Source organism: Magnolia sinica, chromosome 10 (assembly GCF_029962835.1).
Source record: "Magnolia sinica isolate HGM2019 chromosome 10, MsV1, whole genome shotgun sequence".
Classification (NCBI taxonomy): domain Eukaryota; kingdom Viridiplantae; phylum Streptophyta; class Magnoliopsida; order Magnoliales; family Magnoliaceae; genus Magnolia; species Magnolia sinica.
Genome location: NC_080582.1, coordinates 71598726 through 71626310, shown reverse-complemented (window position 1 = coordinate 71626310; position 27585 = coordinate 71598726). Strand labels below are relative to the sequence as shown.

Genomic DNA, 27585 nt, shown 5'->3' with positions numbered 1-27585 from the left:
ACCGATATCTGAGATCAATTTAAAAACCTTGAATATATTTTGAGCTTTTGAATACATGTAATGAAGAATGTCGCGTATCTTTTTGGCGGAAGACCGAAACATGACAAAATTACTGATCGAGGTATCCATAGCATGGTGTGCCGTAAAGGTCATTACGTAAAGGTGATGGTGACAACCGTTACACGTTATGGGGTCGTGATGGCCGTAATAACCGTTATAGTAAAAAAGACCTGTAATTGCCGGTAATGGCACGTTACGTCCTCTATAAAGGCCATAACAACCCAGTAATTATCTGTTATGGGGAATATACAGGTTTTCCATACTTTTTAATTAACATTACGAGGCAGATATAGTTTTTTCAGGATTTGTTTTTTTCAATTAAAAAAGAGAGCAAAACGGCCGTTATGGGGGCCGTAACAGTAGTTACGACCCGTATGGTACAGTGTTCGAAATATCGGTATCGCGCAATGTATCGCAACCTTAGGATACAGATACGTATCGGTTATCGCACGGGATATATCGTTTGTATCGCGTAATTTATCGCACTTTTTGGGAAACATGGGGAAACATTGGCAAAACAGTTGATTTTTTTTATGAAACTTCAGGAATTATTTTAAAAGACCTTAACTTTTAAATCATAAAATCTCAAGAAAGAAGTGCACATAATAAATTTCCCTTGTATAAGGTCCTAAGTTATGCGTTATCTGATTAAACTAAGGTAAATATATTTAAATATGATGCATAACATTTATAATTGTATAAAGATGTGTATGAAAACATAACCAATGCATTTAAAAGCAAAAGATACATTAGAAATTAGAAAACATACCTATCAATGATGTGTGTATTCAATATCCACCCCGTCCATCCGTTTTTCCATGTCATTTTAGGACATCATCCAAAAAATGAAGCACATCCAATAATCAGGGGGACCATACCATAAGAAACAATGGTGATTGACCATTAGTGACCACAAAAGTTTTGGATCAAGCTGATAATTTTTTTTTATCCCTTCATTCAAACTTATGTGGACCACGCAAGTGAAAATAGTTGGAATTGATGCTACCGTCGAAAACAATAAGGCCCACCTTGATGCATGTACGACATATCTACATCGTCCATTGGTTTTGCAACCTGATTTTAAGGGTTGGCCTAAAAAATGAGACAGTTACAAATTTCAGGTAGATGTGTTCTACTCCACGCAAAATAGTAGTTATTAACCATTAAAAATTGTGGGCCAAAAAATTTTCTCGATCAATCTGATATTTGTGTTTTCCTTTCATCCAAGTATGTGTGAACTTATCAATGGGTTGGATGGTCACAATGGACCTTAGGAAGTTTTCAATGGTGGGGCACACCTAAGTTTCCAGTGCAGGAACTTCCTGCAGAGACTTTCGCAGGAAATCCGCGTCCATGAAACGGATTGGCTACTCCCTTGGTGGTCAGTGCTCTGTGGGCCCCACCATGATGTATGTGTTTTGTCCATTCCGTTCATCCATTTTTAAATATCATTTTAGGTCTTTACCCCAAAAATGAGAGGGATATAAATCTCAGGTGGACCACACCACACGAAAACAACAGTGATTGGATATCCATCATTTAAATCCTCCTAAGGCCTGCTGTACTGTTTATTTGACATCCAATCTGTTGATTAGGTCATAAAGACCCAGATGAGGGGCAAAAACAAAGATTAACTTGATCCAATACTTATATGGTCCCCAAAAATTTTTTAATAGTCGAAGTTCATTCAGAACTGTTTCCTGTAATGTGGTCCACTTGAGGCTGGGATATACCTCATTTTCTGTGTAACAACATAAATTGATCTAGAAAAATAGATGGACGGAATGGATGAAACACATACATCAAGATGGGGCCCACAGAGCCCCTGCCACTGGTGGCAAGGGTAGTAGCCAATCCGTTTCCGTCTGTAAAGATGGCGCTGAGGATCCTCGAGCTGAGTTGTACAAACAGTTCAAAGGAGATCAAAGTTACATTGGCTCGAAAATAATGTATTTATTATATCCACACCGTTCATCCATTTGGAGATATCATTTTAGATCATGAGCGCGAAAATGAGTCATATCCAAATCTTAGGTGGACCACACCACAAATAGCAGTGACGGCAATGATTCTCACCGTTATAACATTCGTAGGGCCCACCATAACGTTTATTTTCCATCCAATCTTTTCACGAGGTCATAAAGACCTTGATGAAGAGGTAAAAAAAATCCATATCGATCTAAAACTTCTGTGACCCTAGAAGGGTTTCAATGGTAAACGTTTAATGTCTCACAACTATTTTCAGTGTGGTCCACATGATCTTTGGATCTGTCTTATTTTTTGGGTTACGAGCTCGTAAAATGGACGAACGGTTTGGATATAACATATAACTTACAATGGGACCCACAGAACTTGGTGACGTCAACACACCATTCAGGTAGGTGGTGTGCAGTACACCAGCCCATCCGCTTCCTGTAAATAAGGGCTTGAGGCCCTTTTTTTCGAAGCAGAGAGGGTTCCGGAATGTCGGAACCCTAAAATCTCTCCCAAATGTCGGGATTTGGAGGATTTCTCTCGATTTCGCCCCCAAATCTCTCCAAATCAGAGAGTTGGATTCGAATGGCCCATCACATGCAGCTTCCGATCAGGACGATCTTCTTTACAGGTACCGAAATCTACCGTTGAAAGTTTTTTTTTTTTCATTTTTTTCGAATAATGATGCTCTCCCAGGTACGATATCGACGATAATATCGGCCGATGTCTGAAGTTTTGGATTTTCGGTATCTTCCGGGTGTTATCGGAGGAGTTTCGTCTCACTAGGGCCCGATACCGATAATATCGGCCGATAGTATCGATATTTCGAACACTGGTATGGTAAAGGTAACGGTGGTGGTCGTTATGGCCACCGTTACTGTTACAGAACATTCCATATTGTTGAGTGACTAGGCCAAGTTTTGAAATTCCTTATTGTTGATCCATATTGTTCTCCTAGGTCCAAGTTTTGAAATTCCCATATGAAGAGTCTAGAGCTATATCTAATATATGTGTAAGCCCGTCTCTACCTCCTAAAAACAGTTTCTAAGGAGGACATCCGAGCAGCAGTCAGAGTATACCAAAGCAGGAGAGCTCCAATTTCTTTATGGCTAGGTGATGCATACATGGGCCCAATTTGAGTGCCTAGCTCGTTGAAGACCCCACATGCATGGTTATGCATCTTTGAAGGCCCTAACTGGGAAGATGCATGTGGGCTATTTAGTTGGACCATTTCGACCGTTGGATCATCGTCATTGGATATCTTGATCATGGGCCACAAAATAGTTTAGTTTATTTAGTTGTTTATTATTATTATTATTATTATTATTATTATTATTATTATTATTATTATTGGGTTTAGCTCATATTTTTGTTGAGATTAGGGAGTAAGGAACGTATTTTATTTTATTGAGCATCTTTATGTGAAACTTTTTATTTGAGAGCTTCTTTTTATTAAAAAAAATATTTTTTGACACTATATAAGGCTTGGACATCCACACCCTAGCCCATTATTGAGCATTTGAAATAAAGTACCTCTTTCTCTAACTTTGCGATGAAGTAAAAATCTCCTGCTTGGAGCGATTTGGTGTGATGCCATTGAGTGAATCCAAGTTATCATTCACTCCAATTCTCTTCAATCAATAGGTATTTCTTATCTTCTCTCTTTCTGTTTCTTTCTAGTTCATTCTTCTTCTTTTAAACTTTCATTCTTCTTTCTATCGCCCCTTCATCCATCATAACCATCATCATCAAGCCTTAACCCAACCCAGCCTTGACCACATCCTTGTACGGACGCACCTGTTTGTCTGTACGAGTGTATGGACAAAGCTGTACGGTTGTCTGTATGGACACCCCTCCCTCTTTGTTTCTTCCTTTTATTCCCCCTCACTCAATTCCGTTTCTTCCAACCCTCACCCTAAAAACCCCACATCTAAATCCTCTAAACCCTAATCCTAATTTCCCCAAAATCCCATATTTCGCAAAAACCCCAATTTTTTCAAAATCCCAAAATCCTAGTTCTTAAACCCTTTAACAAACCAAGAAATTCCCTTTAGAATTAGATCAATTCCTATCCTAGATGGAAGTCTTACCTTCCATAGGTTCTATCTATTTGTTTTTTATAAGATCTAACTGATGGGTTGTGATTTAGTCTTGAATCTGAGCATAGTTACATACTTGAATTCATTAAGCTTGTGATTGATTAGCATTATTTTGTGCTTTAAATTGTTCTAGTTAATCCGTTGGTGACCTCATTGCGTCATTCTAGGCTAGGCCATTTGTTTTGCATCAATTTCACTAATTGAGCCCATTGCAGATTATTGTTACCATTTAACTTTACTGTTGTAATTAACAAAGGATGTGATTTTAAAGGGCCCACAACGGATTTGGAAGAAAGTTTGTCCTCCATAAGGGTCCATAAACATGAAACCCAAGCAAATAAAACACTCAAAATACTACACACAAGCAATGTTCGAAATATCGGTATTGTGTTACGTATCGCATCCTTGCGACATAGATATGTATCGGTTATCGCACGAGATATATCGTATGTATCGGGTACTTTATCGCACTTTTTGGGAAACATGGGAAAAACATAGGGAAAATGGTTGAATTTTTTGATGAAACTTTAGGGATTGTTAAAAAAGACCTTAATACACACTTTTAAATTATAACATCTCAAAAAAGAAGTGCATATAATAGGTCTCCTTTGTATAGGGTCCCAAGCTATGCGTTGTCTGACTGAACTAATGCAACTATATTCAAATTGAATGCATAACATCTAGAGTGTATGTGATGATCATTTCATCAAACGCTCCTAAATGCTTCGAAATTAGTCTCAAATTGATAGTTGGTTGAAGGGAAATTTCAAAATTTTAAAAAATATTTTAACAAATTTTTATTAAAATGATTTTTATTTTCTGAAAATTGACAAGGACTTAATAAATCAGTAGATCAGCCCTTATGCAAGCAATTTGGGAAAATTGGGGAAATTTCTAAATTTCTCCAATTTTCCCCAAATAAGGACCACCTACACTCCAATTTCGAAATTAGAGTGTATGTGATGATCATTTCATCAAATACTCTTAAATACTTCGAAATTAGTCTCAATTGACAACTGGTTGAAGGGAATTTTCAAAAAAATAAAATGGAGAATGGATATCGAAATCAAAGCTCCAACTCCATGATTTTTCATGCAAAACATGAACCAATGGATTTATAACCATTTGATACTGATTTAACATAATTTCAACAAAAAAAATTGGATCGGAAATTGAAAATGCTCACCAGATCGAACATGTGGGATTATCGACACTACTTGTGACTCAAGTTTTAGATCAACTACTACATATATAGTGTGTCCTCGACAACACCAAGGTCTAGAAACAACATTAGAGACCAAATCCATCAATAATCATCACTAATTGACCTAAATGACGCAAAAAAACACTTCCACAGAGGGTTGGAGTATGGCTATGTATACACCAAGACTTTTGGTGTATGGCCAGGGTCCCTAGGACCCAAAAACAGTGAAGCGAGTCCACTGTATGGGCAAAATACACATCAAACACATCCCCTGATAAGAAACAATTGTATGGATAGTCAACTATGGTTAATCCGATCCAACCTATGAAGAAATCCCTGAGAAACATGTTACCGATTTGAGAGAATTCTAAGAAAAGCACCCATTTGGGTATTTTCCAATGGATGTGAAAAATGGTCCAACCATCACTCGAATTAGCCCAAAACATTCCACAACAATTGTCATAAATCTTTTAAAATTGAGCTTCATCAAACCATACTTTTATGGATAGAAAACAGTCTGTACAGAGTGTATAGTTCCTGACGTCCGCCGTAAGGTTGCTGATGTCAACAAGTTCTTGTATCAACGATCAACGTGTATTGTTTTGTTTTAATACCAAGTTGATTTGAGTAGATTTGGAGAAGAAAATAAAAGAAAAGAGAGGAGATTGGAGAAAGAAGAGAAAAATGAGAGAGAAAGGAGTTTGGAAGAGAATGGTCTTGTTATGTTCGGGCACACAAGACCTAACACACCTTATATTATATTATTAATGGAAAAAAGATGCATAATCCTCATGAGTACACAAAACTATGCACACACACACACAGACCCAACATACATAAAACACCACTGTTCACTTTTCCTATAGTTGCTGCAGGCCTTGCGGTCGCTATGTAGTGAAAGAAATGAGTGTCTTTGTCCTCTTTGAGCCACAACACACGATCTCTGTCTTCACTTGATATCTTCTTGCTTGACTTTGCTCGAGTAAGGTCAGGAGAGCTGCTTTCGAAGATCTATTCTCGTCAGAGGGCAAATCAGATTCTTCTCAGCGTCTAAAAGCTGAACGGCCGATAGGAATTTATTTGCTTCGACCTTGAGGTTGTGAAAGGTTTTCTTCCTCCGGCTAACCAACTTATTTTTTAAGAGCTTAAGCTTTTCCCTAAGGATGAACCCTGGTTCACTTGAAATGGAGAAGGCGAACCACCAAATATTGATCAAGGAAGGAAAGCTCTCTAGCATGGTATGGAAAAATGGTTAAGTAATGGTAACGGTGTCCATCGTTATGCATTACAGGGTCGTAACGGCCGTAACGACCGTTATAGAAAAAATGACCATATAACGACCCTATAATGGCTCATTACATCAGCGATACAGTTTTTTTTTTTTTTTTTGAAGAAGGAGAAGAAGAAGAAGATTGTAACAGCCGTTACGGCCTGTATCATAATGTTAACAGTGGTGGTAGATATGGCAATCGTTATTGTGATGGAATATGATGCCTCTTGTAACAGCCATGAGATCTCAAATTTGAAGGGCTTAAGGGTCTCGACTCTCTGCTAGGGAGTCTACAATGATCGGGCAATGATCGGAGATAGGGTGGGGAAAACCGCGCTGAGGGAAACCTAGGAAAGGCTTCCAACTACTCGTGGCGAGAGAAATCCGTTGAGGCGGGAGAGAATAGGGGTATTTTGACCATTTGACCAGATCCAGATGTGTTTAACATCCAAATGGGGGAGATCCACTAGATCATTGTTGCCGACCCAGTCAAAGAATAACTTCATACTTTTGGTGAGACAGTTGCCGTTCGGCTTCTCAAAGGAGAAGCGGATGACATGAAAGTACCCTTTGAGGCACCAAGGCAAGGGCCATCTACTTCTAATTGCATTTAGGTCATCCCAGAGGAGGCACCTTGAGGAGGCTTTATAAGAGCCGTAGATAGCCGAAAAAACCCACTTAAAACCAAAAGAAAGCTTTTGAGAACCAAAAACAATATGGGCAGTGATTTTTTTTTTTTTTTTTTAAAACCTCTTTGGTCATTCTTGTTGCTATTATGTCCCATTGGAAAAGGTTCATGCAGGTTTGATAATAAAAGAAAAGATGAGAATCATGGTATTTAATAAAGATTAAATTGGAATCGTATATATCTTTCTTCTCAATAGTAATTTTGATATCTACAGTAGCCAATCCTCTTCATTTGCTGGGGATGCAATATAATTATCATCTTCACCAAAGCATTATTGCAACTAATTGTGGTCGGCTACATGAATCATGTTAAGCCTTCGATTCCCAACTAATTGGGGATGCGATATGCCTGGTGAAATTTTATTAAAGATTTTGTTTTGTTTTGTTTTTTTTTTTTTTGTTTGTTTTGGGTTACCATTATGACCTGCCAGGAAAAAAAAAAGGTTTCATGTAAATTTCTTGGATTTGTTAAAAGTTGATAAGTTCTAGAGTATTCCCTTTCTTGGGATTTAATTTTCAACAATGTGTAGAGTGCATGATTAATTTTGAAATACTTTATGCATTTTCTTTAGATGTTAGTGTTTCTATTCAATAGATTCTTAGGCAATTGCTGATCTTCTGGGTTGCACTTTTATTTTTGGTGTTGTCTCGGAACAAGGTATTCCATGACAGTGATGGTGGCCACAATGGCCACTGCTGTGACTGTTACGATACAGGCAGCCGTTGCAGCTTTTTAATTTTTGTTTAAACCTATTTCGGCCCTGTAACGGACTGTTACGGCTGTTACTAGACCATTACGGGCTTTTACAGGCTGCTACGGGTCAATTTTTCCATTATGGCCGTTACAACCCTGTAACGTGTAACAGTAACCACCGTTACTGTTACGTAACCATTTTGGGATACCTTGGTATGCAAGCACCTCATTTTTCTTTCTTGTAGCAGATTGTATCAAATTTAGGTTGTTTAGAGTTGTAGAAATGTGTAACTCACAAAAAAAAAAAAAAAAAGGAAAAAGGAGAAAAAATATGAAATGATTGTTTTAGATTCATTACTTGTTTCTCTATACTCTCTATTTCAGTGGCTCATTCTTTTTGTCAATATGAGGCCAATAACAACACAATTTGAATCTGATCTCTAGGAAGAGTTGGATGACATCATAAGATACGGATCCAAGGAGCTCTTTGCCGATGAGGGTGATGAAGCTGGAAAGGCCCGCCAAATTCACTATGATGATGCTGCAATTGATAGGTATAAACTTTGCACTTCTGCCAACGTGTATGGTTTTCAAAAGTTTGAATTTTGTTGACACACTGATATTTCATCCTGATGTGGTTTATCTTGGATAGATTACTTGATCGCGATCAGATCGAAAATGAAGAAGCTTCCGTAGACGAGGAGGAGGACGATAGTTTCTTAAAGGCTTTTAAGGTTCTGTCCGATGTTTTGGTCATTCTTCCTTCTATTTTTATACATGTTACGGTTTGAAGTGGCTCATTCTACGTTCAACTATGGTAACCATATTTATAATTTTAAACTAGTGTGCTAATAACTGCAAATGGTTTATGAATCATGATTGGTAGGTATGGTTAGAAATTGCAGAAACTTGTACAAAATGATTAATTATTCCTAACAAGCAAGTAGAATACACCAATTAAGTACTCTATTTTCTAATACTTGACCAACTTTATTAATGGGGAAAAGCAAGACGGTACTCGTGTATTCCATAGTCATGCGACATATATTTAGATGTATGTCTCAGATTGTTTTATGACTGTATAGCTTAAAAGTTGTGAAAAAATTTAGAACATAGGAAAAATTCAAATATGTTATAAATGGAGCAAAGAGGAGGAACTCGATGACAAATTCTCTATGTCCTTCACTTTGAAGTTTTGAAATCTGTTGAGACTGATTGATCCACTGACTTTCAAAATATATCTATGCCTTGTGGCTAATTCAAAGGCCGTAAGCCAAATGCCATCAAGCTTGACACTAGCTGGCATTGGTGTGACAACTGCTTCTCAGTATTATAAGTTGGGGAGTTATCTGTGGCCATAAGTCAAGTGGCCGTTGTAGATTATCTTCATAACTGCTGTACCTTCATTGCTGTGTTATTCCGATGATCACTTGCATCTTGTATTTTGTATTTTCTTTTTGTTGTTTCTTGACTTTACTGAACTAGAAGTTTGTGAAACATCCTGTAGGTAGCAAATTTTGAATATATAGATGAAGTCACAGCAGAGGAAGCAAGGAAATCCAAAGAAAATAAACCTAATGCTGCTAATTCAGACAGAGCAAATTACTGGGATGATTTGCTGAAGGACAGATATGAAGTGAATCAAGTTGAAGAATTATCTTCCTTGGGCAAGCGAAAGAGAAGTCAAAAACACGTAATGCCATGTGTTCCACATCACTTTCTAAGAGATTCTCTGGTCATAAGTTGAATGAGCTGCCTAATTGCATCCTTTTTTGCTTTATAGTGCACTTTCTTATTTTGGAAAAATTTACCTAGCCCTTGATGATGCAACTTCTTGTTCTTGAGACAATTAATCTAACTGCTCTATTCTTTGTTAGTACTGCATTATTCCTGTTGCCTTAAGTGGAATTTAAGGTTATCTCATGGTTGTATCTTTCTACGATTTATTTTTTCATCTTTTCCTTGGAACCCATAGCATTGTTCATGTCTGTCATATGTCATGCAAGGATGGTTCTTCAGTTACAATGCTCCATTAAAAGTTCTTGTAAAGCTCATTTCTTACACATCGTGTTAACGTTTGCTTTATCAATTCAGTTATTTGGTGTTTATAGTGGCCGTAGGCTTGTAGCTAGTCTCGTTTGGAGGGGTCATATTGTGCAACCTTGGTTTAGGCTTTTTGTGTTTGCGTTTGCAAGTGCAGAGTTGATTACTTGTTTGCTGTAGTAAATTCTGGTAGCTTCCATAATATGTTTGATTTCCTTTATTTACCTCCTGTAAAAAATTGGTAATTTTCCTTATGCCAAGACTGACAGCGTCAAAACTGCTATGATTACATGCTGAATTTTTTTTTTTTTTGGGAGAGAGCTGAATATTTATCAGAAAAGCCCACCAAAAGATAGGGAAAGAATACAGCCCAAAACTAGGACAAAAACCAAGAAGAAAGATTAGCAGACTTCGTTGTTCTTACATATGTGGCCCATTCCGAAACAACAATTTTCACTAAGCAAATAACCTCTTTGACTGAAGCTTCCTTGTTTTGAAAACGACTGTTCCGTACTTTCCAAATAAACCAGAGAATTCCCATCTACATGCTGTAGGTTTAGGTTTCAACTTTTGGAAGAGTTTCGTTAAGGTGGCATTGAGTTTCAAATTTTTTTTGGAAGCTTTATTAACCTGGATGAGAAGGATTAAGGCTAGCTGACCCCAATTAGTTGGGATAAGGCTTAGAGGATGATGAGAAGGATTGAGGCTACATAAAACATTTTATCTCAAATCTCCTGTTTCCAGGCTTGCTCGCATCTGCTTAATGAATCCAATGTATGAGGGTGACGTCTAAGAGCTCCTTAAAGTCTAACTCATTTAACTGTCATATTATGATGCATAGGCCATGAAAAAGCCATGAAAATAAACTTTGGGCTTGAAGTTTACTTGGGAACTAGGAGATATCTATATCACAATAACTCAAGTGTTCGTGATAAAATTCTCTTGTTTGGGGAACTGGTCATTTTCAATAAGGTGATTCTGTGTTTTTGTTTTTGGTAACATTTTATTAATTGAATTTATGATTGCGGTAGCTTAATAGGTCCATCCTTCCATATCATGATGCCATTTCTATGAGTTTAGTTGTGAGGACAAGCATACATGCCTCAGTGCTATGCTCACAATACTTTTTTTTTTCCTTATTTGTGATATATGTCCTTGCTAGGGTTTCTTTTTCAATTTCTTTTATTTTTCTTATGCATGTCATTCTCATTTGGTTTTGCTTTTAACACGTGAAATGTAGAGTATTAAACTTGAAATGCCAAATGGTAGACCTTGTGAGTACTTTGTCGTGGTCCAAATTGAATTTGATACAAAAGATGAAGAATATGAAAAAGAGCTCGTTACTGATATACTGTAAATAGTGAATAGCATGTAGGGTCATGTTCACCCCTTTGAATCGTGGGGCGTAAGCTATATAGTGTGTAGTGTAAGCTACATGCTACTTATAGACTTTTAATTATGGGCTCTCCAAATATCATGAAATTTCATCAACTAAAATCATTGAAAACATTAACTAATTTTTATTGAAAATAGAGAAATGTAACAAATCATTGAAAATGTTAATCAATTTTAATGTTTAGTGAAAATTAACTTGTAGTGTAAGCTACATAGCTTGTAATGTAGGCTACATGGTAGCATGCAACTTATTCTAATTCGCATGTAATGTAGGCTACATATTAGTATGGAGCATATGCTAATTAGCATGTAGCATGGGCCACACGTGACTTAAACCATTTACATGAGCTACATGGCATGGAAGCTAAGCTACACGATGCAGTGTAAGCAATTTAAACCAATGTTCGAAGTTTCCCCGATATTATCGAAATATTATCCGTATCTCTAGCTTGGTGATACCGACAACACTGGTAGTATTAGAAATTCTAGGTATCGCTAAGTATTACCAATGTATCGCTAATCATCAATATTTTTTATTGCGTAAATTCCAGGCGTCGCTTTTATTGCCATTGTTTCAATATCGCTAATGTATCGCCAATATTTTTGGCAGTGTAAATTCCAGGTGTTGCTTGTATCACGAGCGTATCGACCATATGTCGATAATATTGCCAATATATCGATATCGCAAAAAAATTGTTTATTAAAAACATTTCCATTTCAATTTTTTTTTATGGGCGTATGGTTGTATGCAATGTTCAAATTCTTGATGATAATATTGTGATATTATTGTGATCGCAACATGACTGACATCGAGACCACAATCTTTTGTTTTCTTTCTAGTTTTCGACAATTTCTCGGTAAAATATCGTCTGTTGTCAATATTTTGAAATATTGATGGATGTTTGAATGGAACGTGGATGGTTGGATGGATTGATGGGATGGTTGGATGGATAGATGGGGTGGTTGGACTGATTTCTTATGATAGCACATGCTTTTAGGCTTCCATTAAATAGAAACTTATTATGTATTCATTCTTTTTGCAAAATTTTTGTTCCCAAATATGCAAATGTGTATTTTATTTTCTCCCGAGGTTTCACTGAAAAATTTCACCCTTTTCCCCATGTTTCCCCAGTGTTTCCCCGCATTTCCAATTATCGGTGATATCGATATTGTTTCCATATCCCTGGCTAGCGAAACTCGTAGTGACACCGATACTTCAAACACTGTTGTATACTGAGAAATCTTTTCTACTTGACTGGTAGCTTAGACTTTTTACATTCATAAGAACTTGTGATGATCATCCTTAAGGCTCCTCCACTCTGGTAGTACTTTAATCTTGAACCTTTGTGGTCTAAATATGTTCCATTCCCTATGGCTTATCTTCTTCCACTTGCTACTTCCCGACCTACTCTTACTGTCCCACGAAGAACAACTTCCAATCACCAAGGCTACATTGCCTTCTAGTGACATCCATGTAAACTGAATTTAAGGGTTTTTGTTTTGGTTAGAAGGTAGGTACCATCCTGCTATATGCTCAATCTTCTTACGTATCTTGTGCATGATAAGCAGTTTATGTAAGATGCTACCCTGAGCCATTATTTACAATATGAACGAGTCAAGTGGACTTGTTTCATGCAACTTCCATTTTGATTGCAAGTTCTAAGTTCTAACTCGAAACATCTTTGAAGGGTTAATGGAAATTTGAAATCCTAACACAACACACTTGATGTACATCTCCACTTCATCCACCTAGCTTTAATCCGTTGGAAACTTCCTCATTTATGAATCGTGAGGATCGAGCTAAGTGGTTGGAGAACGAAGGCCATCTCCAATCTAGAGATGGAGTCCTTCTCGAAGGCCGTCAAAGTAACTGGACCGTAGTTCCCGAACGTAGGATAGGAAATGGAGGAGTTTGCATAATGGACTACATGCCTCTCCTAGTTACCAATAGATAGAAAGCTACATCCATGACCATGAGACCCCATAACTCCATTGAAGGGAGCTCCCAAGTTCATCTAGGTGAGCACGCTTAAGCCTTAAGGCGGAGCTCCCTCCATTTCAATAGAGGTCACGACGGAATCTTGTTTAAAGCCCTGGTCGATGCTGCCCATCCAAGGTCCTTAGACGAAGGTTGGACGATGGTCTCAAAGAGGAGACCCAAAGCTTCCCACAAACAATTCACTTTATCTAAGTTCATTGGATTCCCAACTCTCTTCGTCTCCAACATCCCTATTGATTGGGTCGACCAAATGTTGTCTCGAGTTTTTAGGAAGGAGGGAGAAGTTAAAGAAATTGTCCCCCTGTGAAGGAAGGGCTCGTCTCAATACAGAAGGTTCGCCTATGTCCGTTTGGGCTCTTCGAAAGCATCCTCTAGATCCATTTCATTGCTACACCAATTCGGCTACAACGAACATCGTATCTCAGTTCAAAAGGCTTGGTATGGTCCCTTGCAGGAGTAGGCCCACTCCCCTCCCTCGACAATCACCCGACAACTCTCTTCTCGATTGGCCCCTCATGAAATCCACTCGGTGATGACAAATCTTATAGGGATGCTATTGCAAGCCCCCCTCTGCTCCCCTTTCCGAGCAGAGGCCCTCTGTCTTAAACCCTAGTCACACTCCTTTCCCTGCCACCCCTTCGCGCCAGGTTTGGAAAACATTTGCGACATAAGGGCCGAAATATGGGTCAACAAGTCCCTCATCTCAGAAGTCTCGATGGCTTGTTCCTACAACTTGGTGATTCATTGCCAACGAGGGGTCTCTCTAAGACAACAATAAGTCATGGATGGAACATCAATGCCTGTTGACCAAGGGGAACTATGACCTGAAGCCACTGGGGGATTTTGATCTCCTCCTTAACCTAATACCAGGATCGAGCTTAGACTATATCCTTTTGGCCGGAATCCAACATCGAGATGGCCTCGTGACCTCCATCTGTAAATGGGAGAGCTCCCTCTTTGGTTCGTTTGACTTTAGGTGCCACTTTACTGGTGTTCTTGTTGAATTATGGAACTTGGAATTTCTGTTAGCTTTGGGTTCTTATTTAGGAGAAGTTCTCTAATTCAATTCGGCAACCTAATCGAGCTGGGAGTTGCAGTCGGCTAGAATCCTCATCAGGAAGAAGAATCTCTCTTACGCTCTCTCTTCGATTCCCGTCGCTGTTGGAAATAACAATAAAAAAAAAAAACTCTGTCCATCGTGAGGAAGATGGTGCAAAGGTGACTGGCTTCCATGATAGCTTCTCTCCGGTCACCATCGATGCAGTTGCAGTACTTGACCCATGGTGCTCTGGCGGAGCTCCACAATGTTTGTAGAGAGAGTTGGACGACCACGTGCCTCTATGCTCCACGTGGCTCCCATCCCCCCTCACGTGTCATCTTCTTGAACACATGCCCCGACATGCCCCCTCGTGATCGTGTGCTCGAAGTGGTAAAAGTGTTACCCTCTTTGGTCCGTGGATAAATCATGGCTGTTTATGGCTCTCAACCTCTTTAGCCGTCTACACGTGTCTCACCCATCATCCATTTGTCTCTCGCGTGGCCATAGTTGGGCAATCTCAAACTTCCTAGAGTCGGAGGTGTCATCACCTCATTGCAACCCACTGATTGCTACGATGCCTTGACCTTCAATCACCATCACCTATCTCCATGTGACGCGATCTCAAAGGCCTTTGATGGGCTCGAGGACTAGCCCCTTTCGCAAGAGAGAGGTCATGCTACCGCTTATATTAATGAATTTTTAAATATAGCGGAGGAGACGTGTCACCCTGATGGGGACATCACGCGCACGCACGTCGCCCCTACGCACGTACGCAAGGAGAGGGAGGACCCCACCATCCATCTGACTCGATGACGACGTCCAGGGAGGGCCCCCTAGCTAGAAGACGGAGTTTTTGGTCCTTAGAGTGAGCCCGATAATCCAGTAAAACCCATCATGGGATCTCATGATCGGGGCCCACTAGTTGGATTAAGTTCATATTTTAGGTTTTGATTATTTTTGTTATTTAGAATATCATGAACGCTTTAGATTTCTTTGATTAGTTTCTATTTTGATTTACTTCATTGCCAAGTATTAGGTTGCGCACATAGCGCGAGTTTTGGGGTATAAGTTTTTCTTATAAATAGGCACCCCTTGTAGTTCTTTTGATTCATTTAAGTTTAATAAAAATTTTTGTAAGTTTTTTTTTTTTTTTTTATAATCTCTGAGTTTCTGAGTTGTGGAAAAATTCAAGTGCGTGCGAAGCCCTCCCTTTTCGAAGGGCTAACTACTGTGGTGCGAAGCCACATTTATCCCCATCTGCCCCTACCCTCTTCCATCCATATCTCTCACCTTCTACAACCATCCTCGCCTCGAATCCATCAGTTTTTTGCAGCGGATCTTCTCTCTACAGCCAGTTTCCAAAATCTGGCCTCGCAGGAGGGCTGAAACTTTGCCGGAGCATCGTGCACAGCCCGTAGCTTGGATCGCCCCGAAACTTTGGGGGTTTGGAGCCCACCCCTAGCTGACCAGGGCCAAGGAATCGGTTTTCGAGTGTGGGACCCGTTCGCACGTGCGGCCAGGCTAGTGTGCACGTGCGCCAGGCCCTGGCCCGCTATCTGCACATGGGAATTGTCTTACGGTTCAGGTTTTCTCTTATTTTTCCCTCTCATACCTGTTTTTCATAAACCCTAACCCTAGATTGCATAATCCTTAATTTATTTGCCCCTTTTCTCACCATAGGGTTCCTTGATTTGAAATTGGTGAATTCCTTGGATTAGGGATTGATTGTCATGCATGTGTGGATGATTTCTATTTCCTTTTGAGTATCGTTTGGTTCATAATTTTTATTGATCCAGCCTTAACATGTGTAGGCCTGGACCCACATAGATTCCCCTTAATTGAATGTTTGGACTTTCATGTGGGATATAGAATTTGCGTAATTGTTTTTGAACTAACGTGATCTTAAGCCTGAAATCTTGCACATCATATTTGAATTTCATGTCCTGCATCACACCCTCCCCTACTGTCCTCGGAGCCCTTTGTTACTACCTCTCTCTTTGATATAAACAACTTCATAAACTCAAATGATGAGAGGGATGATGTTGCATCCTCTCCTTCCTCCACCCTGCATTCGAGAATCTGTGATGGGATTTTTCCTTTTCCAACACACCCCATCGAGCCCCACACTGCTTAGCGGATGCGTGTCCTGTCTCCTTAGAAGCCTATGTCAATCCCTTCACCTTCCTCTCCCTTTTCTCTCTTCTAGCCAATGCTCGAATTATCTTTGATATTATCACAATATCGCTGATGTTATCTTTATCTCCAGCTCAGCAGTGATACTGATAACAATGGCAGTGATACCGATAATGTTGATAGTATAAGAAATTCTAGGTATTAGTAATGTATTGCTAAGTATCGCCAATGTATCAATATCGCTAATGTAATCGCTAATATTTTCAACTATGTAAATTCTAGGTGTCGCTTGTATTCCCAATGCATCTATATCGCCAATGTATTGCCAATATTTTTGACTATGTAAATCCTAGGTAATGCTTGTATCATAAGTGTATCGACAATATTTCAATAATATCGCCAACGTATTGATATCATCAAAATTTTATTTATTAGAAAAAAATGATTTCAAAATTTTTTCATAGGCACATGGTTGTATGTAGTGTTCAATTTGTCATTGATAATACTGATAATATATCGATATTATCGATATCGCAACATGTGCGATATTGAGATCACAATCTTTCGTTTCCTTTCCAATTGTTGATGATTTCTTGGTGAAATATTTTGTGTTGATATTTTGCAATATCGATGGATGTTTGGTTAAATAGGTTGGACGGTTAAATAGGCTGGATGGGATGGTTGGACTGATTTCTTACAACAAATGCTTTTAAGGCCCTATTAAATGGAAACCTGTTATGCATGCATTCTTTTTGCATTTTTTTTTTTTTTTTGAATTTCTAAATATGCAAATATGTACATTTTAATATCTCCTGAAGTTTCGCTGAAAATTCCACCGTTTTTCCCATGTTTCCTCGCATTTCCGGTTATCAACGATATTATCGGCGATATCGATTTTGTTTCCCTATCCCTAGCCAGCGAAACTTGTAGCGATACCGATACTTCGAACACTGCTTCCAGCTATGCATTCGATTTGCCCCTTCTCCTGCCTCGTCCCTTCCCCCATTCTTTCCCCTGTGTGTCTTTCCCCAACTAGTCCTCCACCTGGGACGCCTCTCCGTTCCCTTTAATCCTGGAAGCCTATTCGTCTCAGGGACATCCCTTAGAATGTCAACCTATCCGCATTCTCCTAGCTTCGTTTTCCTTTGACTCCTCTAAATGGGCCTTGGTCCATGCAAACCAACCTCTTCACCCCACTCTTTACCCTCTATTACTAAGGTTTCTACCCCTTTCATCATGGACATTCCTCCTATTCAAGCTTGTTTAGACAACTTGCCAGCTACCACCATTCAAACATCCTCGGGCCCTGTTAACCTTCAGGATCCAAACTCGATCTTATCTAAATGTAAGGATCCTCAATGTGTTAAGGAAGGCTCATGGACTTCGGAAGGTCTGTAGGCATGACATTTGGGGCAAGGAGGAAGACTGTTGCTCTTTTTCAGTTCATAGAAGAGTAAGGAGCCCATGCATCTCTGGAAGCTAGGAAGCTAGCGAAGTCCTCCAGAGGATGGAGGGAGCCGATCAGCCTGGAATCCTTTGTCAACTACAAGGTAGGATCTAGCTCCTGTTCCTCTAATAAAGGTCGTAGGGGTTATCATGTGGATCAATGAAAGATCATCTCTTGGAATGAGGGGTCCTTGGCAGTAACTCGAAGAAAGCTATAGTCTAAGAAGTCCTTTGTAAGCAGTGTTCGAATTATCTCCGATATTATTGAAATATCTCCGATATTATCTCTACCTCTGGCTCAACGATACCGATAACACTAGTAGCAATACCGATAACTCTGGTAGTATCAGAAATTCTAGGTATTAGCAATGTATCGCTAAGTATCACCAACATATTAATATCACTAATGTAATTGTCAATATTTTCAACTATGTAAATTCTAGGTGTGTCTTGCATTGCCAATGCTTCAATATCGCCAATGTATCGCCAATATTTTCAACTATGTAAATTCTAGGTAATGCTTGTATCATAAGTGTATTGATGATATTTCAATAATATTGCTAACGTATTGATATCATCAAAAATTTGTTTATTGGAAAATTTTTTATTTCAATTTTTTTTTCATGGGCACATGGTTGTATGTAGTGTTTAATTTGTCATTGATAATATTGATAATATCTCGATATTATTGATATCGCTACATGCGAGATATTGAGACCACAATCTTTTGTTTCATTTCCAATTGTTGATGATTTTTTGGTGAAATATCATATGTAGTTGATATTTTGTAATATCGATGTATGTTTGGATGGAAGGTTGGATGGTTAAATTGGCCGGAGGGGATGGTTGGATTGATTTCTTACACCAGCACATGCTTTTAAGGTCCCATTAAATGGAAACCTGTTATGTATGCATTCTTTTTGGATTTTTTTTTTTTTTTTTTTTTTTTTTTTTTTAAATTTATATTTCTAAATATACAAGTATCTACATTTTAACATCTCTTGAAGTTTTGCTGAAAATTCCACAAATTTTCCTATGTTTCCATGCATTTCCGGTTATCAGCGATATTATCGGCGATATCGATATTGTTTCCATATCCCTGGCCAGGGAAACTTGTAGCGATACTGATACTTCAAGCACTGTTTGTAAGTATAAAGCTAATATAATCTCCATCCGAGAAACCAAGCTACTTTCATTAAGTCGTTTTAACCTGGATGCTATCTGGAGCATTCATCATAAAGATTGGACTTTTCGTGCCGCCGAAGGCCCGTCGGGGTGTTATCCTGGTGGCCTGGGATACTCGTTCTTGGGTCCTTGAAGAATCCTTAATAGGGCCCTTCTTTCCCTCTGTTGTCCTAATGTGTCCCATGGGTTTTAAATGGATATTTACTTCCATTTATGGTCCCTGTTCTGCTTCCATTTGGCATCTCCTTTAGGATGACCTTAATGCAATCAAATTGAAGCGGAGCTTCCCTTGGTGCCTTGGCAGTGACTTTAATGTTATTTGTTTCTCTTTTGAAAAGTCCAACGGTAGCCACATCACCAAGATTATGAGAATGTTCTTCGATTGGGGTTGGGGAAATAATCTGATTGAGTCGATTGTCCATTCGTCTAGCTAGGTTTGGCTTCGGGTTGAATTGGCGTAACTCGATTCAAGTTTGTTTATTCTTTCCTTCTTTTCAATTCTGGTAAATGGATCCCCCAAAGGCTTCTCCTCCTCCTCAAGGGGCCTTAGGCAAGGAAACCCCCCCTCTCCCTTCCTGTTTGTCATTGCCATAGATGGCCTCAATGGAATAATGTTTAAAGGGGTTTCAAATGGCTTTTTCAGTGGGTTTCAGAATATCCCCTTCCAGCCATCCATATCCCATATCCAATTTGCAAATGATACACTCTTATTCTGTGAGGCCACTACTGCTGCAGTTAGTAACTTGAGGAAGGTCATTCTATGCTTCAAGGCCATCTCTGGTCTTAAAATTAATATGTTCAAGACTGAATTATTGTGTTTTAATATCTCTGCTGACCTACTTTCCTCTCTTGCAGTAGTCTTTGGATACAAAGCAGGCTCTTTCCCTTCCACATACCTGGGGCTCCCCTTTTGCGTCAACAAATATGCGAACCACCTTTGGGATGATGTTCTCGAAAGACTGGAGAGAAAACTCACTCCTTGGAAAAGCTGTTACCTCTCCCTTGGGTGCCGTTTAACATTAATCAAATAAGCTCTTTTAAATCTCCCCTCTTATTTCTTGTCCCTGTTCCACTGCCCCAAATCCATAATTCTTAAATAAAAAAGCTCTGAAGAGATTTTCTTTGGCAGGGTAGCTCCATCGATCATACATTTCATTTGCTTAGCTGGTCCGAAATCTGTAAACTTTACTTGGAAGGGAGCCCTAGTATTAGGGCTCTAATTGATGTCAATTCTGCCTTCCTGGGGAAAGTGGCTTTGGCACTTCGGTTCGGAGAGAGGGAGCTGGTGGAGGGAATTCATTGTTGCCAAATATGGTACTGAGGAGAGTGGTTGGTTTACTAAATCCTTCTCCCAGTACAGAGCATCCTTGATTTGGAAAGCCATTGTTGGTCTTAAGAACTCCATCTCGGAAGGCATCTCTTTTAGTCTCGAAGGTGGCTCTAGGATCATATTCTGGTTGGTTAGATGGATCTCCAATAGGCCACTCGCATCTGTCTACCCCAATCTTGCCAGACTCTCCATTAATCTTTCTGTTTCAGTTTCTAATTACTTCTCCTCCACTGAGACGGGGAGGGCCCTTTCAGAGTAAAAAAGCTGAGTCTCTATCCAAATCCTTCTACAACACAATGAGAGGATCCTCCTCAAATCAGGGACTAGTCTTCCTTTTTTTTTTTTTTTTTTTCTGGTCCCCACCAAAGGTTGTTGTGTTCATTCGGATTCCGGCCAAAGAGAGAATTCTGATGGTGGACAATTTGCATCGTCGTGGTCTCATCCTCCCAAACATCTGCCTTCTATGCTCTCATGATGCAGAGTCCATCTCTCACCTTTTTCTCTGTTGTCCTTTTGCGGTGGAAGTTTGGCCATTATTTGTAGGAGGTTTTCTATATCTTGGGTGATGTCGAGTACAATCAGTGGCTTCTTACATGCCTGACACTTCTCGGGACTGTGGCGTCTAGCTGGAATGGCTTCTTTCTGGGCTATTTGGCGCAAAAGAAATCAGCGCTGCTTTCAGAACTCCACCTCCCTTGCTTCCACGGTCTTGCTCCTAATCTTCAGGGGATATTAAGGAATGGTCTATTAGTCTAAACCTCTTAGACAGATCTATCATCACCTCCACCTTGAATTAGTTTGGCCACGTTTTGCTGTCTCTTGTTTCGAGTTGTATAGATGCTTTCTATGTTTTTTTTTTTTCCTTTTGTTTCTATCTATTTTGGTTCTCTTTAATAATATTTTCATCCTCACAAAAAAAAAAAGAAAGAGTAACTGGCCATGCACTTAAATTAGGAGTACTTGGGCTACAACTATGAAATCATGATGCTTATAAGTCTACTATGAAAGAGAACATAAATGGAAGTACCTGGGTTGAATTAATGCGGAAACTAGGTGCGGAAAGTCTTTAATTTCGTTAAGCTTGACATCAAGCTGATGGGAAATGATAAAAATGGATAACTAAGGGAATAAAAGTTAATTCTAGACAAATTAAATATTTGTTTTTTTTGTGTGTGTGTGTGCGCGCGCAAAGTATGGGATTATTCTTACTTGGTGAGGAAATTAACCATAGATTTATAGTTAGGTAGAAAAGAGACTGAAAATTTTAACCATAAATTCATAGTTAGGTAGAAAATAGACTGAAATTTTCATAAGATTTTGACAATTTATTTCTGGGCAATAAAAATCAGGGGCCATGAAAGTTCAGTATTGGTTGGACATGCCTATTCCCAGTGTTTTAGTACCGACAATATCGGCCGATATATCGCACGATATATCTTGTATCCCACCAGTGCGATATGAAACACACAAGTAATGGGATATATCCCACATGTCTGATCCAGTGGGCATTTTCGATTTTCAATCGTTTTTATTTGCTGTAAATCATGTTAAATCAGTGTCAAATTGTTACAAATCCATGATTTTTCATGTTTTGCGGGAAAATCATGGATTGGGAGCTTCAATTTCGAGATTTGGAGGAGATGGGCCAAGTTGCAGAAATATTGAAAAAAATCAAAATTTCCCAATTTCTCGCAAATCAGTTGCAATCTGTGTCCAAACATAAAAATCAAACATGTATGTAACTTATCTAGTGATTCTTCTTTTGCTCTTGAATATGTTGCTTGTGTTTCCACACATCTTCTTACATTTATAAATTATATAAATATACTTGCATCAATTCACTTAAACAACGCATAGATTAGGACCCCATACAAAGAAAACATATTATGTGCACTTGTTTTTTGTAATGTTTTGATTTATAAGTGTGAATTGATGTCTTTTTTAACGATCATCAAAGTTTCATTGAAAAATTTGACCAATTTCCCAATGTTTTCCCATGTTTCCAACAACAACGATACATTACACGATACAACAGATATATCCCATGCGATAACCGATAGGTATCCGTATCGCAAGGGTGTGATATGTAACGCAATACTGATATTTCGAACAGTGCCTATTCCTCTTTTGCAATGTATAAAATGTATCTGTTAAACTAAAAGGCAAGTGATATAGAAAGCATTCTTTGCCATCATTTTGTTCGCCTGTAATTTTTTTTTTGGGAAAAATAGGCAGTGGTTGGTTTCTCAGCTTTATACTGTTAAAGGAGATCAAGTGGTGTGGGGACTGACCTTTAGAAGAGATCTGAATGAAAAGATGAATTTGAGGAATTCTTTATCTCCATGGATCATTTTAATAGATATCATCCTTCTATAGGATGGTGATACTTGGAAGTGGATTGTGGAGAACCTATGTAGGTTTTCAGTTAAATTGATCTACCCTTTGGTATTAGGAGGCAGGGGAGAGATGGCCCTGACATCATTGATGTGGTGGTCCTATCTTCCCCCGTTGCAGGATGAAGAAATTGTGATATGCACTGCAAACTTACAACCTTTTATTTTCTAGAGATGTCTCTTCCATTTGTTTGGTGTGGACCGGGTGATACCAGGCTTGATTTGTGCCTTCTTCGATGCTTGGAAATGACATGTCTGATCTGAAAGGAAAGCACTGTGGGGGTTGGCCTTGCTAGCTGGGGTCTGGACAATTTTGAAGGAGTGGAATACTAGGATGTTCTGTAACAAAGCAATTGTTACAGAACAATTGCTCGGTAGGTTTTCAGTTAAATTGATCTACCCTTTGGTATTAGGAGGCAGGGGAGAGATGGCGCTGACATCATTGATGTGGTGGTCCTATCTTCCCCCGTTTGCAGGATGAAGAAATTGTGATATGCACTGCAAATTTACAACCTTCTATTTCTAGAGAAGTCTCTTCCATTTGTTTGGTGTGGACCGGGTGATACCAGGCTTGATTTGTGCCTTCTTCGATGCTTGGAATTGACATGTCTGATCTGAAAGGAAATCACTGTGGGGGTTGGCCTTGCTAGCTGGGGTCTGGACAATTTGGAAGGAGTGGAATACTAGGATGTTCTGTAACAAAGCAACTCAAGGTGAAGATGTGTCCCAAGTGGCAAAGGTGAAAGTTATTGTGTGGGCTGGTGGTGCAGGACCCTGTAGGGACTGTAGCAGGGATCTCTCTGCAAGCAGAAGCAGAGTTGATTCCTTGTTATTTATGGATAGATGATACCCCATCATCTTTTCCCTTCGTTTCTGTTTGATGCTGGGTTCTGTACTTTGGGTTTGTCCTTAGTTGGCTTTTCTAATTAAAGTTTTGGTACCTATCAGAGAGGGAGGGAGGGAGGGAGGGAGGGAGAACACTGGAGCTATTGTAATTGCACCTTGATAATGATTGCTATGAAATGAGACCTCACCTCATAGTGGAACTTAATGCCAATATCACCTTGGCTAATAACAAAATTGGCTTGGTTCTCAGATCCTCCAAAGAGTGGAACATGGAAGGCAGAACCATATTTTCTTATAGTATGCTCATCAAGTCAGAGCATTACTTCTAGTTCTTTTATCAATTTCATTTTGTTAGAAATCCTCTGGCTGGACTCACAGAAGATTAGTTTTGTTTAGTTTGTTTTCTTCTAGATTCTTGTTAATAAATTACTTTTTCCAAACATAGGTTGCCTACAATGTATACGTCCTAGACTCCTTGCTCAGCTTGTCTGTGGTCTTGGTTTTAAATCAGATTGCGTCTGCCGAGGACGATGACCTAGCTGGTTTGGAAGATGTGAGTTCAGATGATGAAGAAGATGGCAATGAAGCTGATTGGTTTGACACTGAGAAGAAGGCCCACGCTTCAAAGAAGAAATCTCGCGGCGGTATCTTTCCATGTCCTTTTATATCTTCACCCTATATTTTCCAGTATTTTGTATATATATATATATTCTGATTGTCACTAGTTTGAATTAAAACTTCACAAATGGATACTTCAGAAGCAAATCCTCTGATGGAAGGTGAAGGGAAGTCATTTAAAGTTCTTGGATTTAATCAAAATCAAAGGGCTGCATTTGTCCAAATATTGATGAGGTTTGTTAGTTGTATTTTGGTCCTTTCTATTTTCTGACCATCCCATTGAAATCTCTCTCACACACACATGCACCCCTTGGGACCATATTCTGGGTATTATCGCTTTCTTTTGAGGGAAGTGGATGACCTCTTTTTCTTGCTTAATTTTTGCATCTCTGAGATTTGTTTTTGTTTACTTTTTACAGGTATGGATTGGGGGATTTTGACTGGAGTGAGTTTGTTCCTCGAATGAAGCAAAAATCCTTGGAGGAAATTAAGGAGTACGTAGAATGACCTTTATTCTAAACATGATCCATCTGTTACCTTAATGTTTTTTTCGTTGAATTTTATGTTATAAGGATGTTAAAGTAACATTATAGTCTGATATTGGTTTGTTTGTAATGAGGAGACATGTTTATTCTATTAAGCATGATCATATGAGTTAGTGAGAACCTTAGTTGTATGATCCTTCTAGGTTCTGTGTCCCGCTCCCACCCCCACTTCCTATCCCTTTTATACTTGGTAGCATTTTGAAATAGACACTTCCCCTCTCCCACACCTGAATCTATTGTCACTTCACGCTTCGTGCAGCTATAGGAAGAACTCACTGTGGAGTGTGGTTCAGTTGCCTAGCTTCATAATTAATCACATGGTGCACCAATGTGATGCAGGAAATGTAGAAGGCTAGTGGTGTTTTACAATGCTTTTGATGCTTGTACATTTTCTGCCACTTCTGATTGAGTGAACAAAATATTTCTCTAAGAAGTAAGAATCTGTGGAAGCTGTGTTCTTAGAATTTTGATTTACTTTGGAAAGTTTCTTTCCTATTGTCTCTCTTTTATGTTTATTTTTTATATCTTTGTTTTCCAAATCTACATGTACCCTATATCATTTCTAAAATGCTTAACAAGGACGCGGCCATAATTCTGAGCAACGGCTACTAATGAACGTGACCTTATGCAACAAAGCTTTGAGTGCTTGCATCTATTAAAACTATTCCTTCATTGACCCCAAGTGCGGGCAAGTTGCAAAAATCCCAAATTTCTATTCCTAATATTTCTTCTCATCCTCGTTCCATAAAATTTGCAGCTTTTCATATCATCATCATCATCATCATCAGGTGAGCCTTATACCATGTAACTGGGGCAAGCTATATGAATTCTGTTCCGCCATACCACTCTTATCTCTGACCATATCCTTAGTTAAACCATATGTACTCAAGTCTTTTCATACAACGTCCACCCACATCCTTTTGGGCCTCCCCCCTTCCTTTTTTGAGCCTTCAAGTTGAACCAGCTTACTCCTAGCTGATGCAGTTCCTGGTCTCCGTTCCACATGGCCAAACAATCTAAATTTACTTTCCCTTATCTTATTTCCTATTGGTGCTACTCCTAAAATCTCTCTCATGCATTCATTTCTAATTCTGTCCTTCCCTGTCTTGCCACATGTCCATTTCATTGTCCTCATTTTAGCTATGCTCATCCTACGAGCATGTTTCTCCTTAACTACCCAACATTCTTCTCTATAAAGCATTACTGGTCTTATAGCAGTCCTATAAAATTTCCCCCTTGGTTTGTTTGGTATGCGGCGATCACATCAAACTCTAGAGAAACATATCAACTTCTTCCACCCAGCTTGAATTCTATGAGCAACATCATTCTCAATCTCTCTGCTCTCATGAATTATTAGACCAAGATATCAAACATGGTCATTTGGAGTACTTTTTTGTCAACAGTCTTAACTAATTCATCATTTCCAGTCTATCGCTGCTAAACTTGCATTCCATATGCTCTATTGTAGCTCGATTAATTTTCAAAGCTTTAGATTCTAAATCATCCTTCCGTAATTCTAGCTTTTATGTTTATGTCCTCCCTCTTGTCAATCAAAATTGTCATCTACAAACAACATACACCATGGGACCTCTTCATATAGATGCCTCGTTAATTCATCCATACCAACAATAAATTGACATGCTCAATGCCAACCCCTGGTGTAACCCTACTATAATTACTTGCTTCTTGGTTGGTGGTCCTCACATTTGTTATTGGTTCCAATATGTCAATATATCCTCTTGAAACTTCTTTTTCCCAATGCCCACCAGATCAACTCTCCAGGGACACTATCATATGCTTCTTTAAGTTAATAAAGACCATGTGGAAATCCTTCCCTTCTCTCCTCGTGTTTCTACATTAGTTATCTAAGTAGGAAAATAGCCTCAATAGTTGACCTTCATGGCATAAATCCAAATTGATTTTTTTTGATGCATTCGGCTCACCCCTTAAACCTTTGCTTGACCACTCTCTACAAAAGTTTCAGTATGCCTACTAAGTTTTATCCCATGATAGTTAGCGTTGCTCTATATGTCTCCTTTATTCTTGTAAATAGGTACCATAGTGCTTTTCCTCCATTTGTCTGGCATTTTCTTTGACCTTACAATATTGTTAAATAACTTTGTCAACTAAACTAGTATCTCCCATGCACTTTAAAACCTCTACCAACTGGCATATTGTATGTTTGTTGGGCCTTTCTTGTCTTCATCTTTCTCAAAGCTTCTTTCACTTTAGATATCCTAAAGCTACGGAAGTATTTATCATCATCGGAGTCATTTGAGTTTATTATTCCTTCCATACTTATGTTCTCAGGGTGGTTGTCATTTAATAGGTTCCGAAAATAGCTTCTCCATTTCTTATTAATCTCACCATCCTTATCTAATACCCTCCGGTCATCACTCTTACTGTACGTAATGTGATCAGGGTGTCCCGTATCTGTTACAATACGGCCGTATCGGCCGATACGTAACGGTAACAGCCGACACCGTTAGCGATACGGGGTCTAAACGGGCACTCCCCCGATTCTGTGACGGCTATTACAGGCTAAAGAAAATAGGAAAAAAAAGGGGAAAAATACCTGTTTCTTTCTTTCTTCTTCTTCTTCTTCTTCTTCTTCTCCTTCTTCTT

The 27585-nt window shown here is 39.0% G+C and overlaps 1 protein-coding gene across 1 annotated transcript in view; it reads left to right on the top strand.

Moving 5' to 3' along the window:
- Positions 1-27585, top strand: part of LOC131216958 (CHD3-type chromatin-remodeling factor PICKLE) — a 116939-nt gene that overhangs the window by 46220 nt on the left and 43134 nt on the right. The window contains exons 19-24 of the mRNA XM_058211603.1: positions 8433-8542; positions 8641-8722; positions 9496-9681; positions 24309-24441; positions 24556-24649; positions 24835-24909. Coding sequence (XP_058067586.1) covers positions 8433-8542; positions 8641-8722; positions 9496-9681; positions 24309-24441; positions 24556-24649; positions 24835-24909 — 680 coding nt within the window. The remainder of the gene's footprint in view (positions 1-8432; positions 8543-8640; positions 8723-9495; positions 9682-24308; positions 24442-24555; positions 24650-24834; positions 24910-27585) is intronic.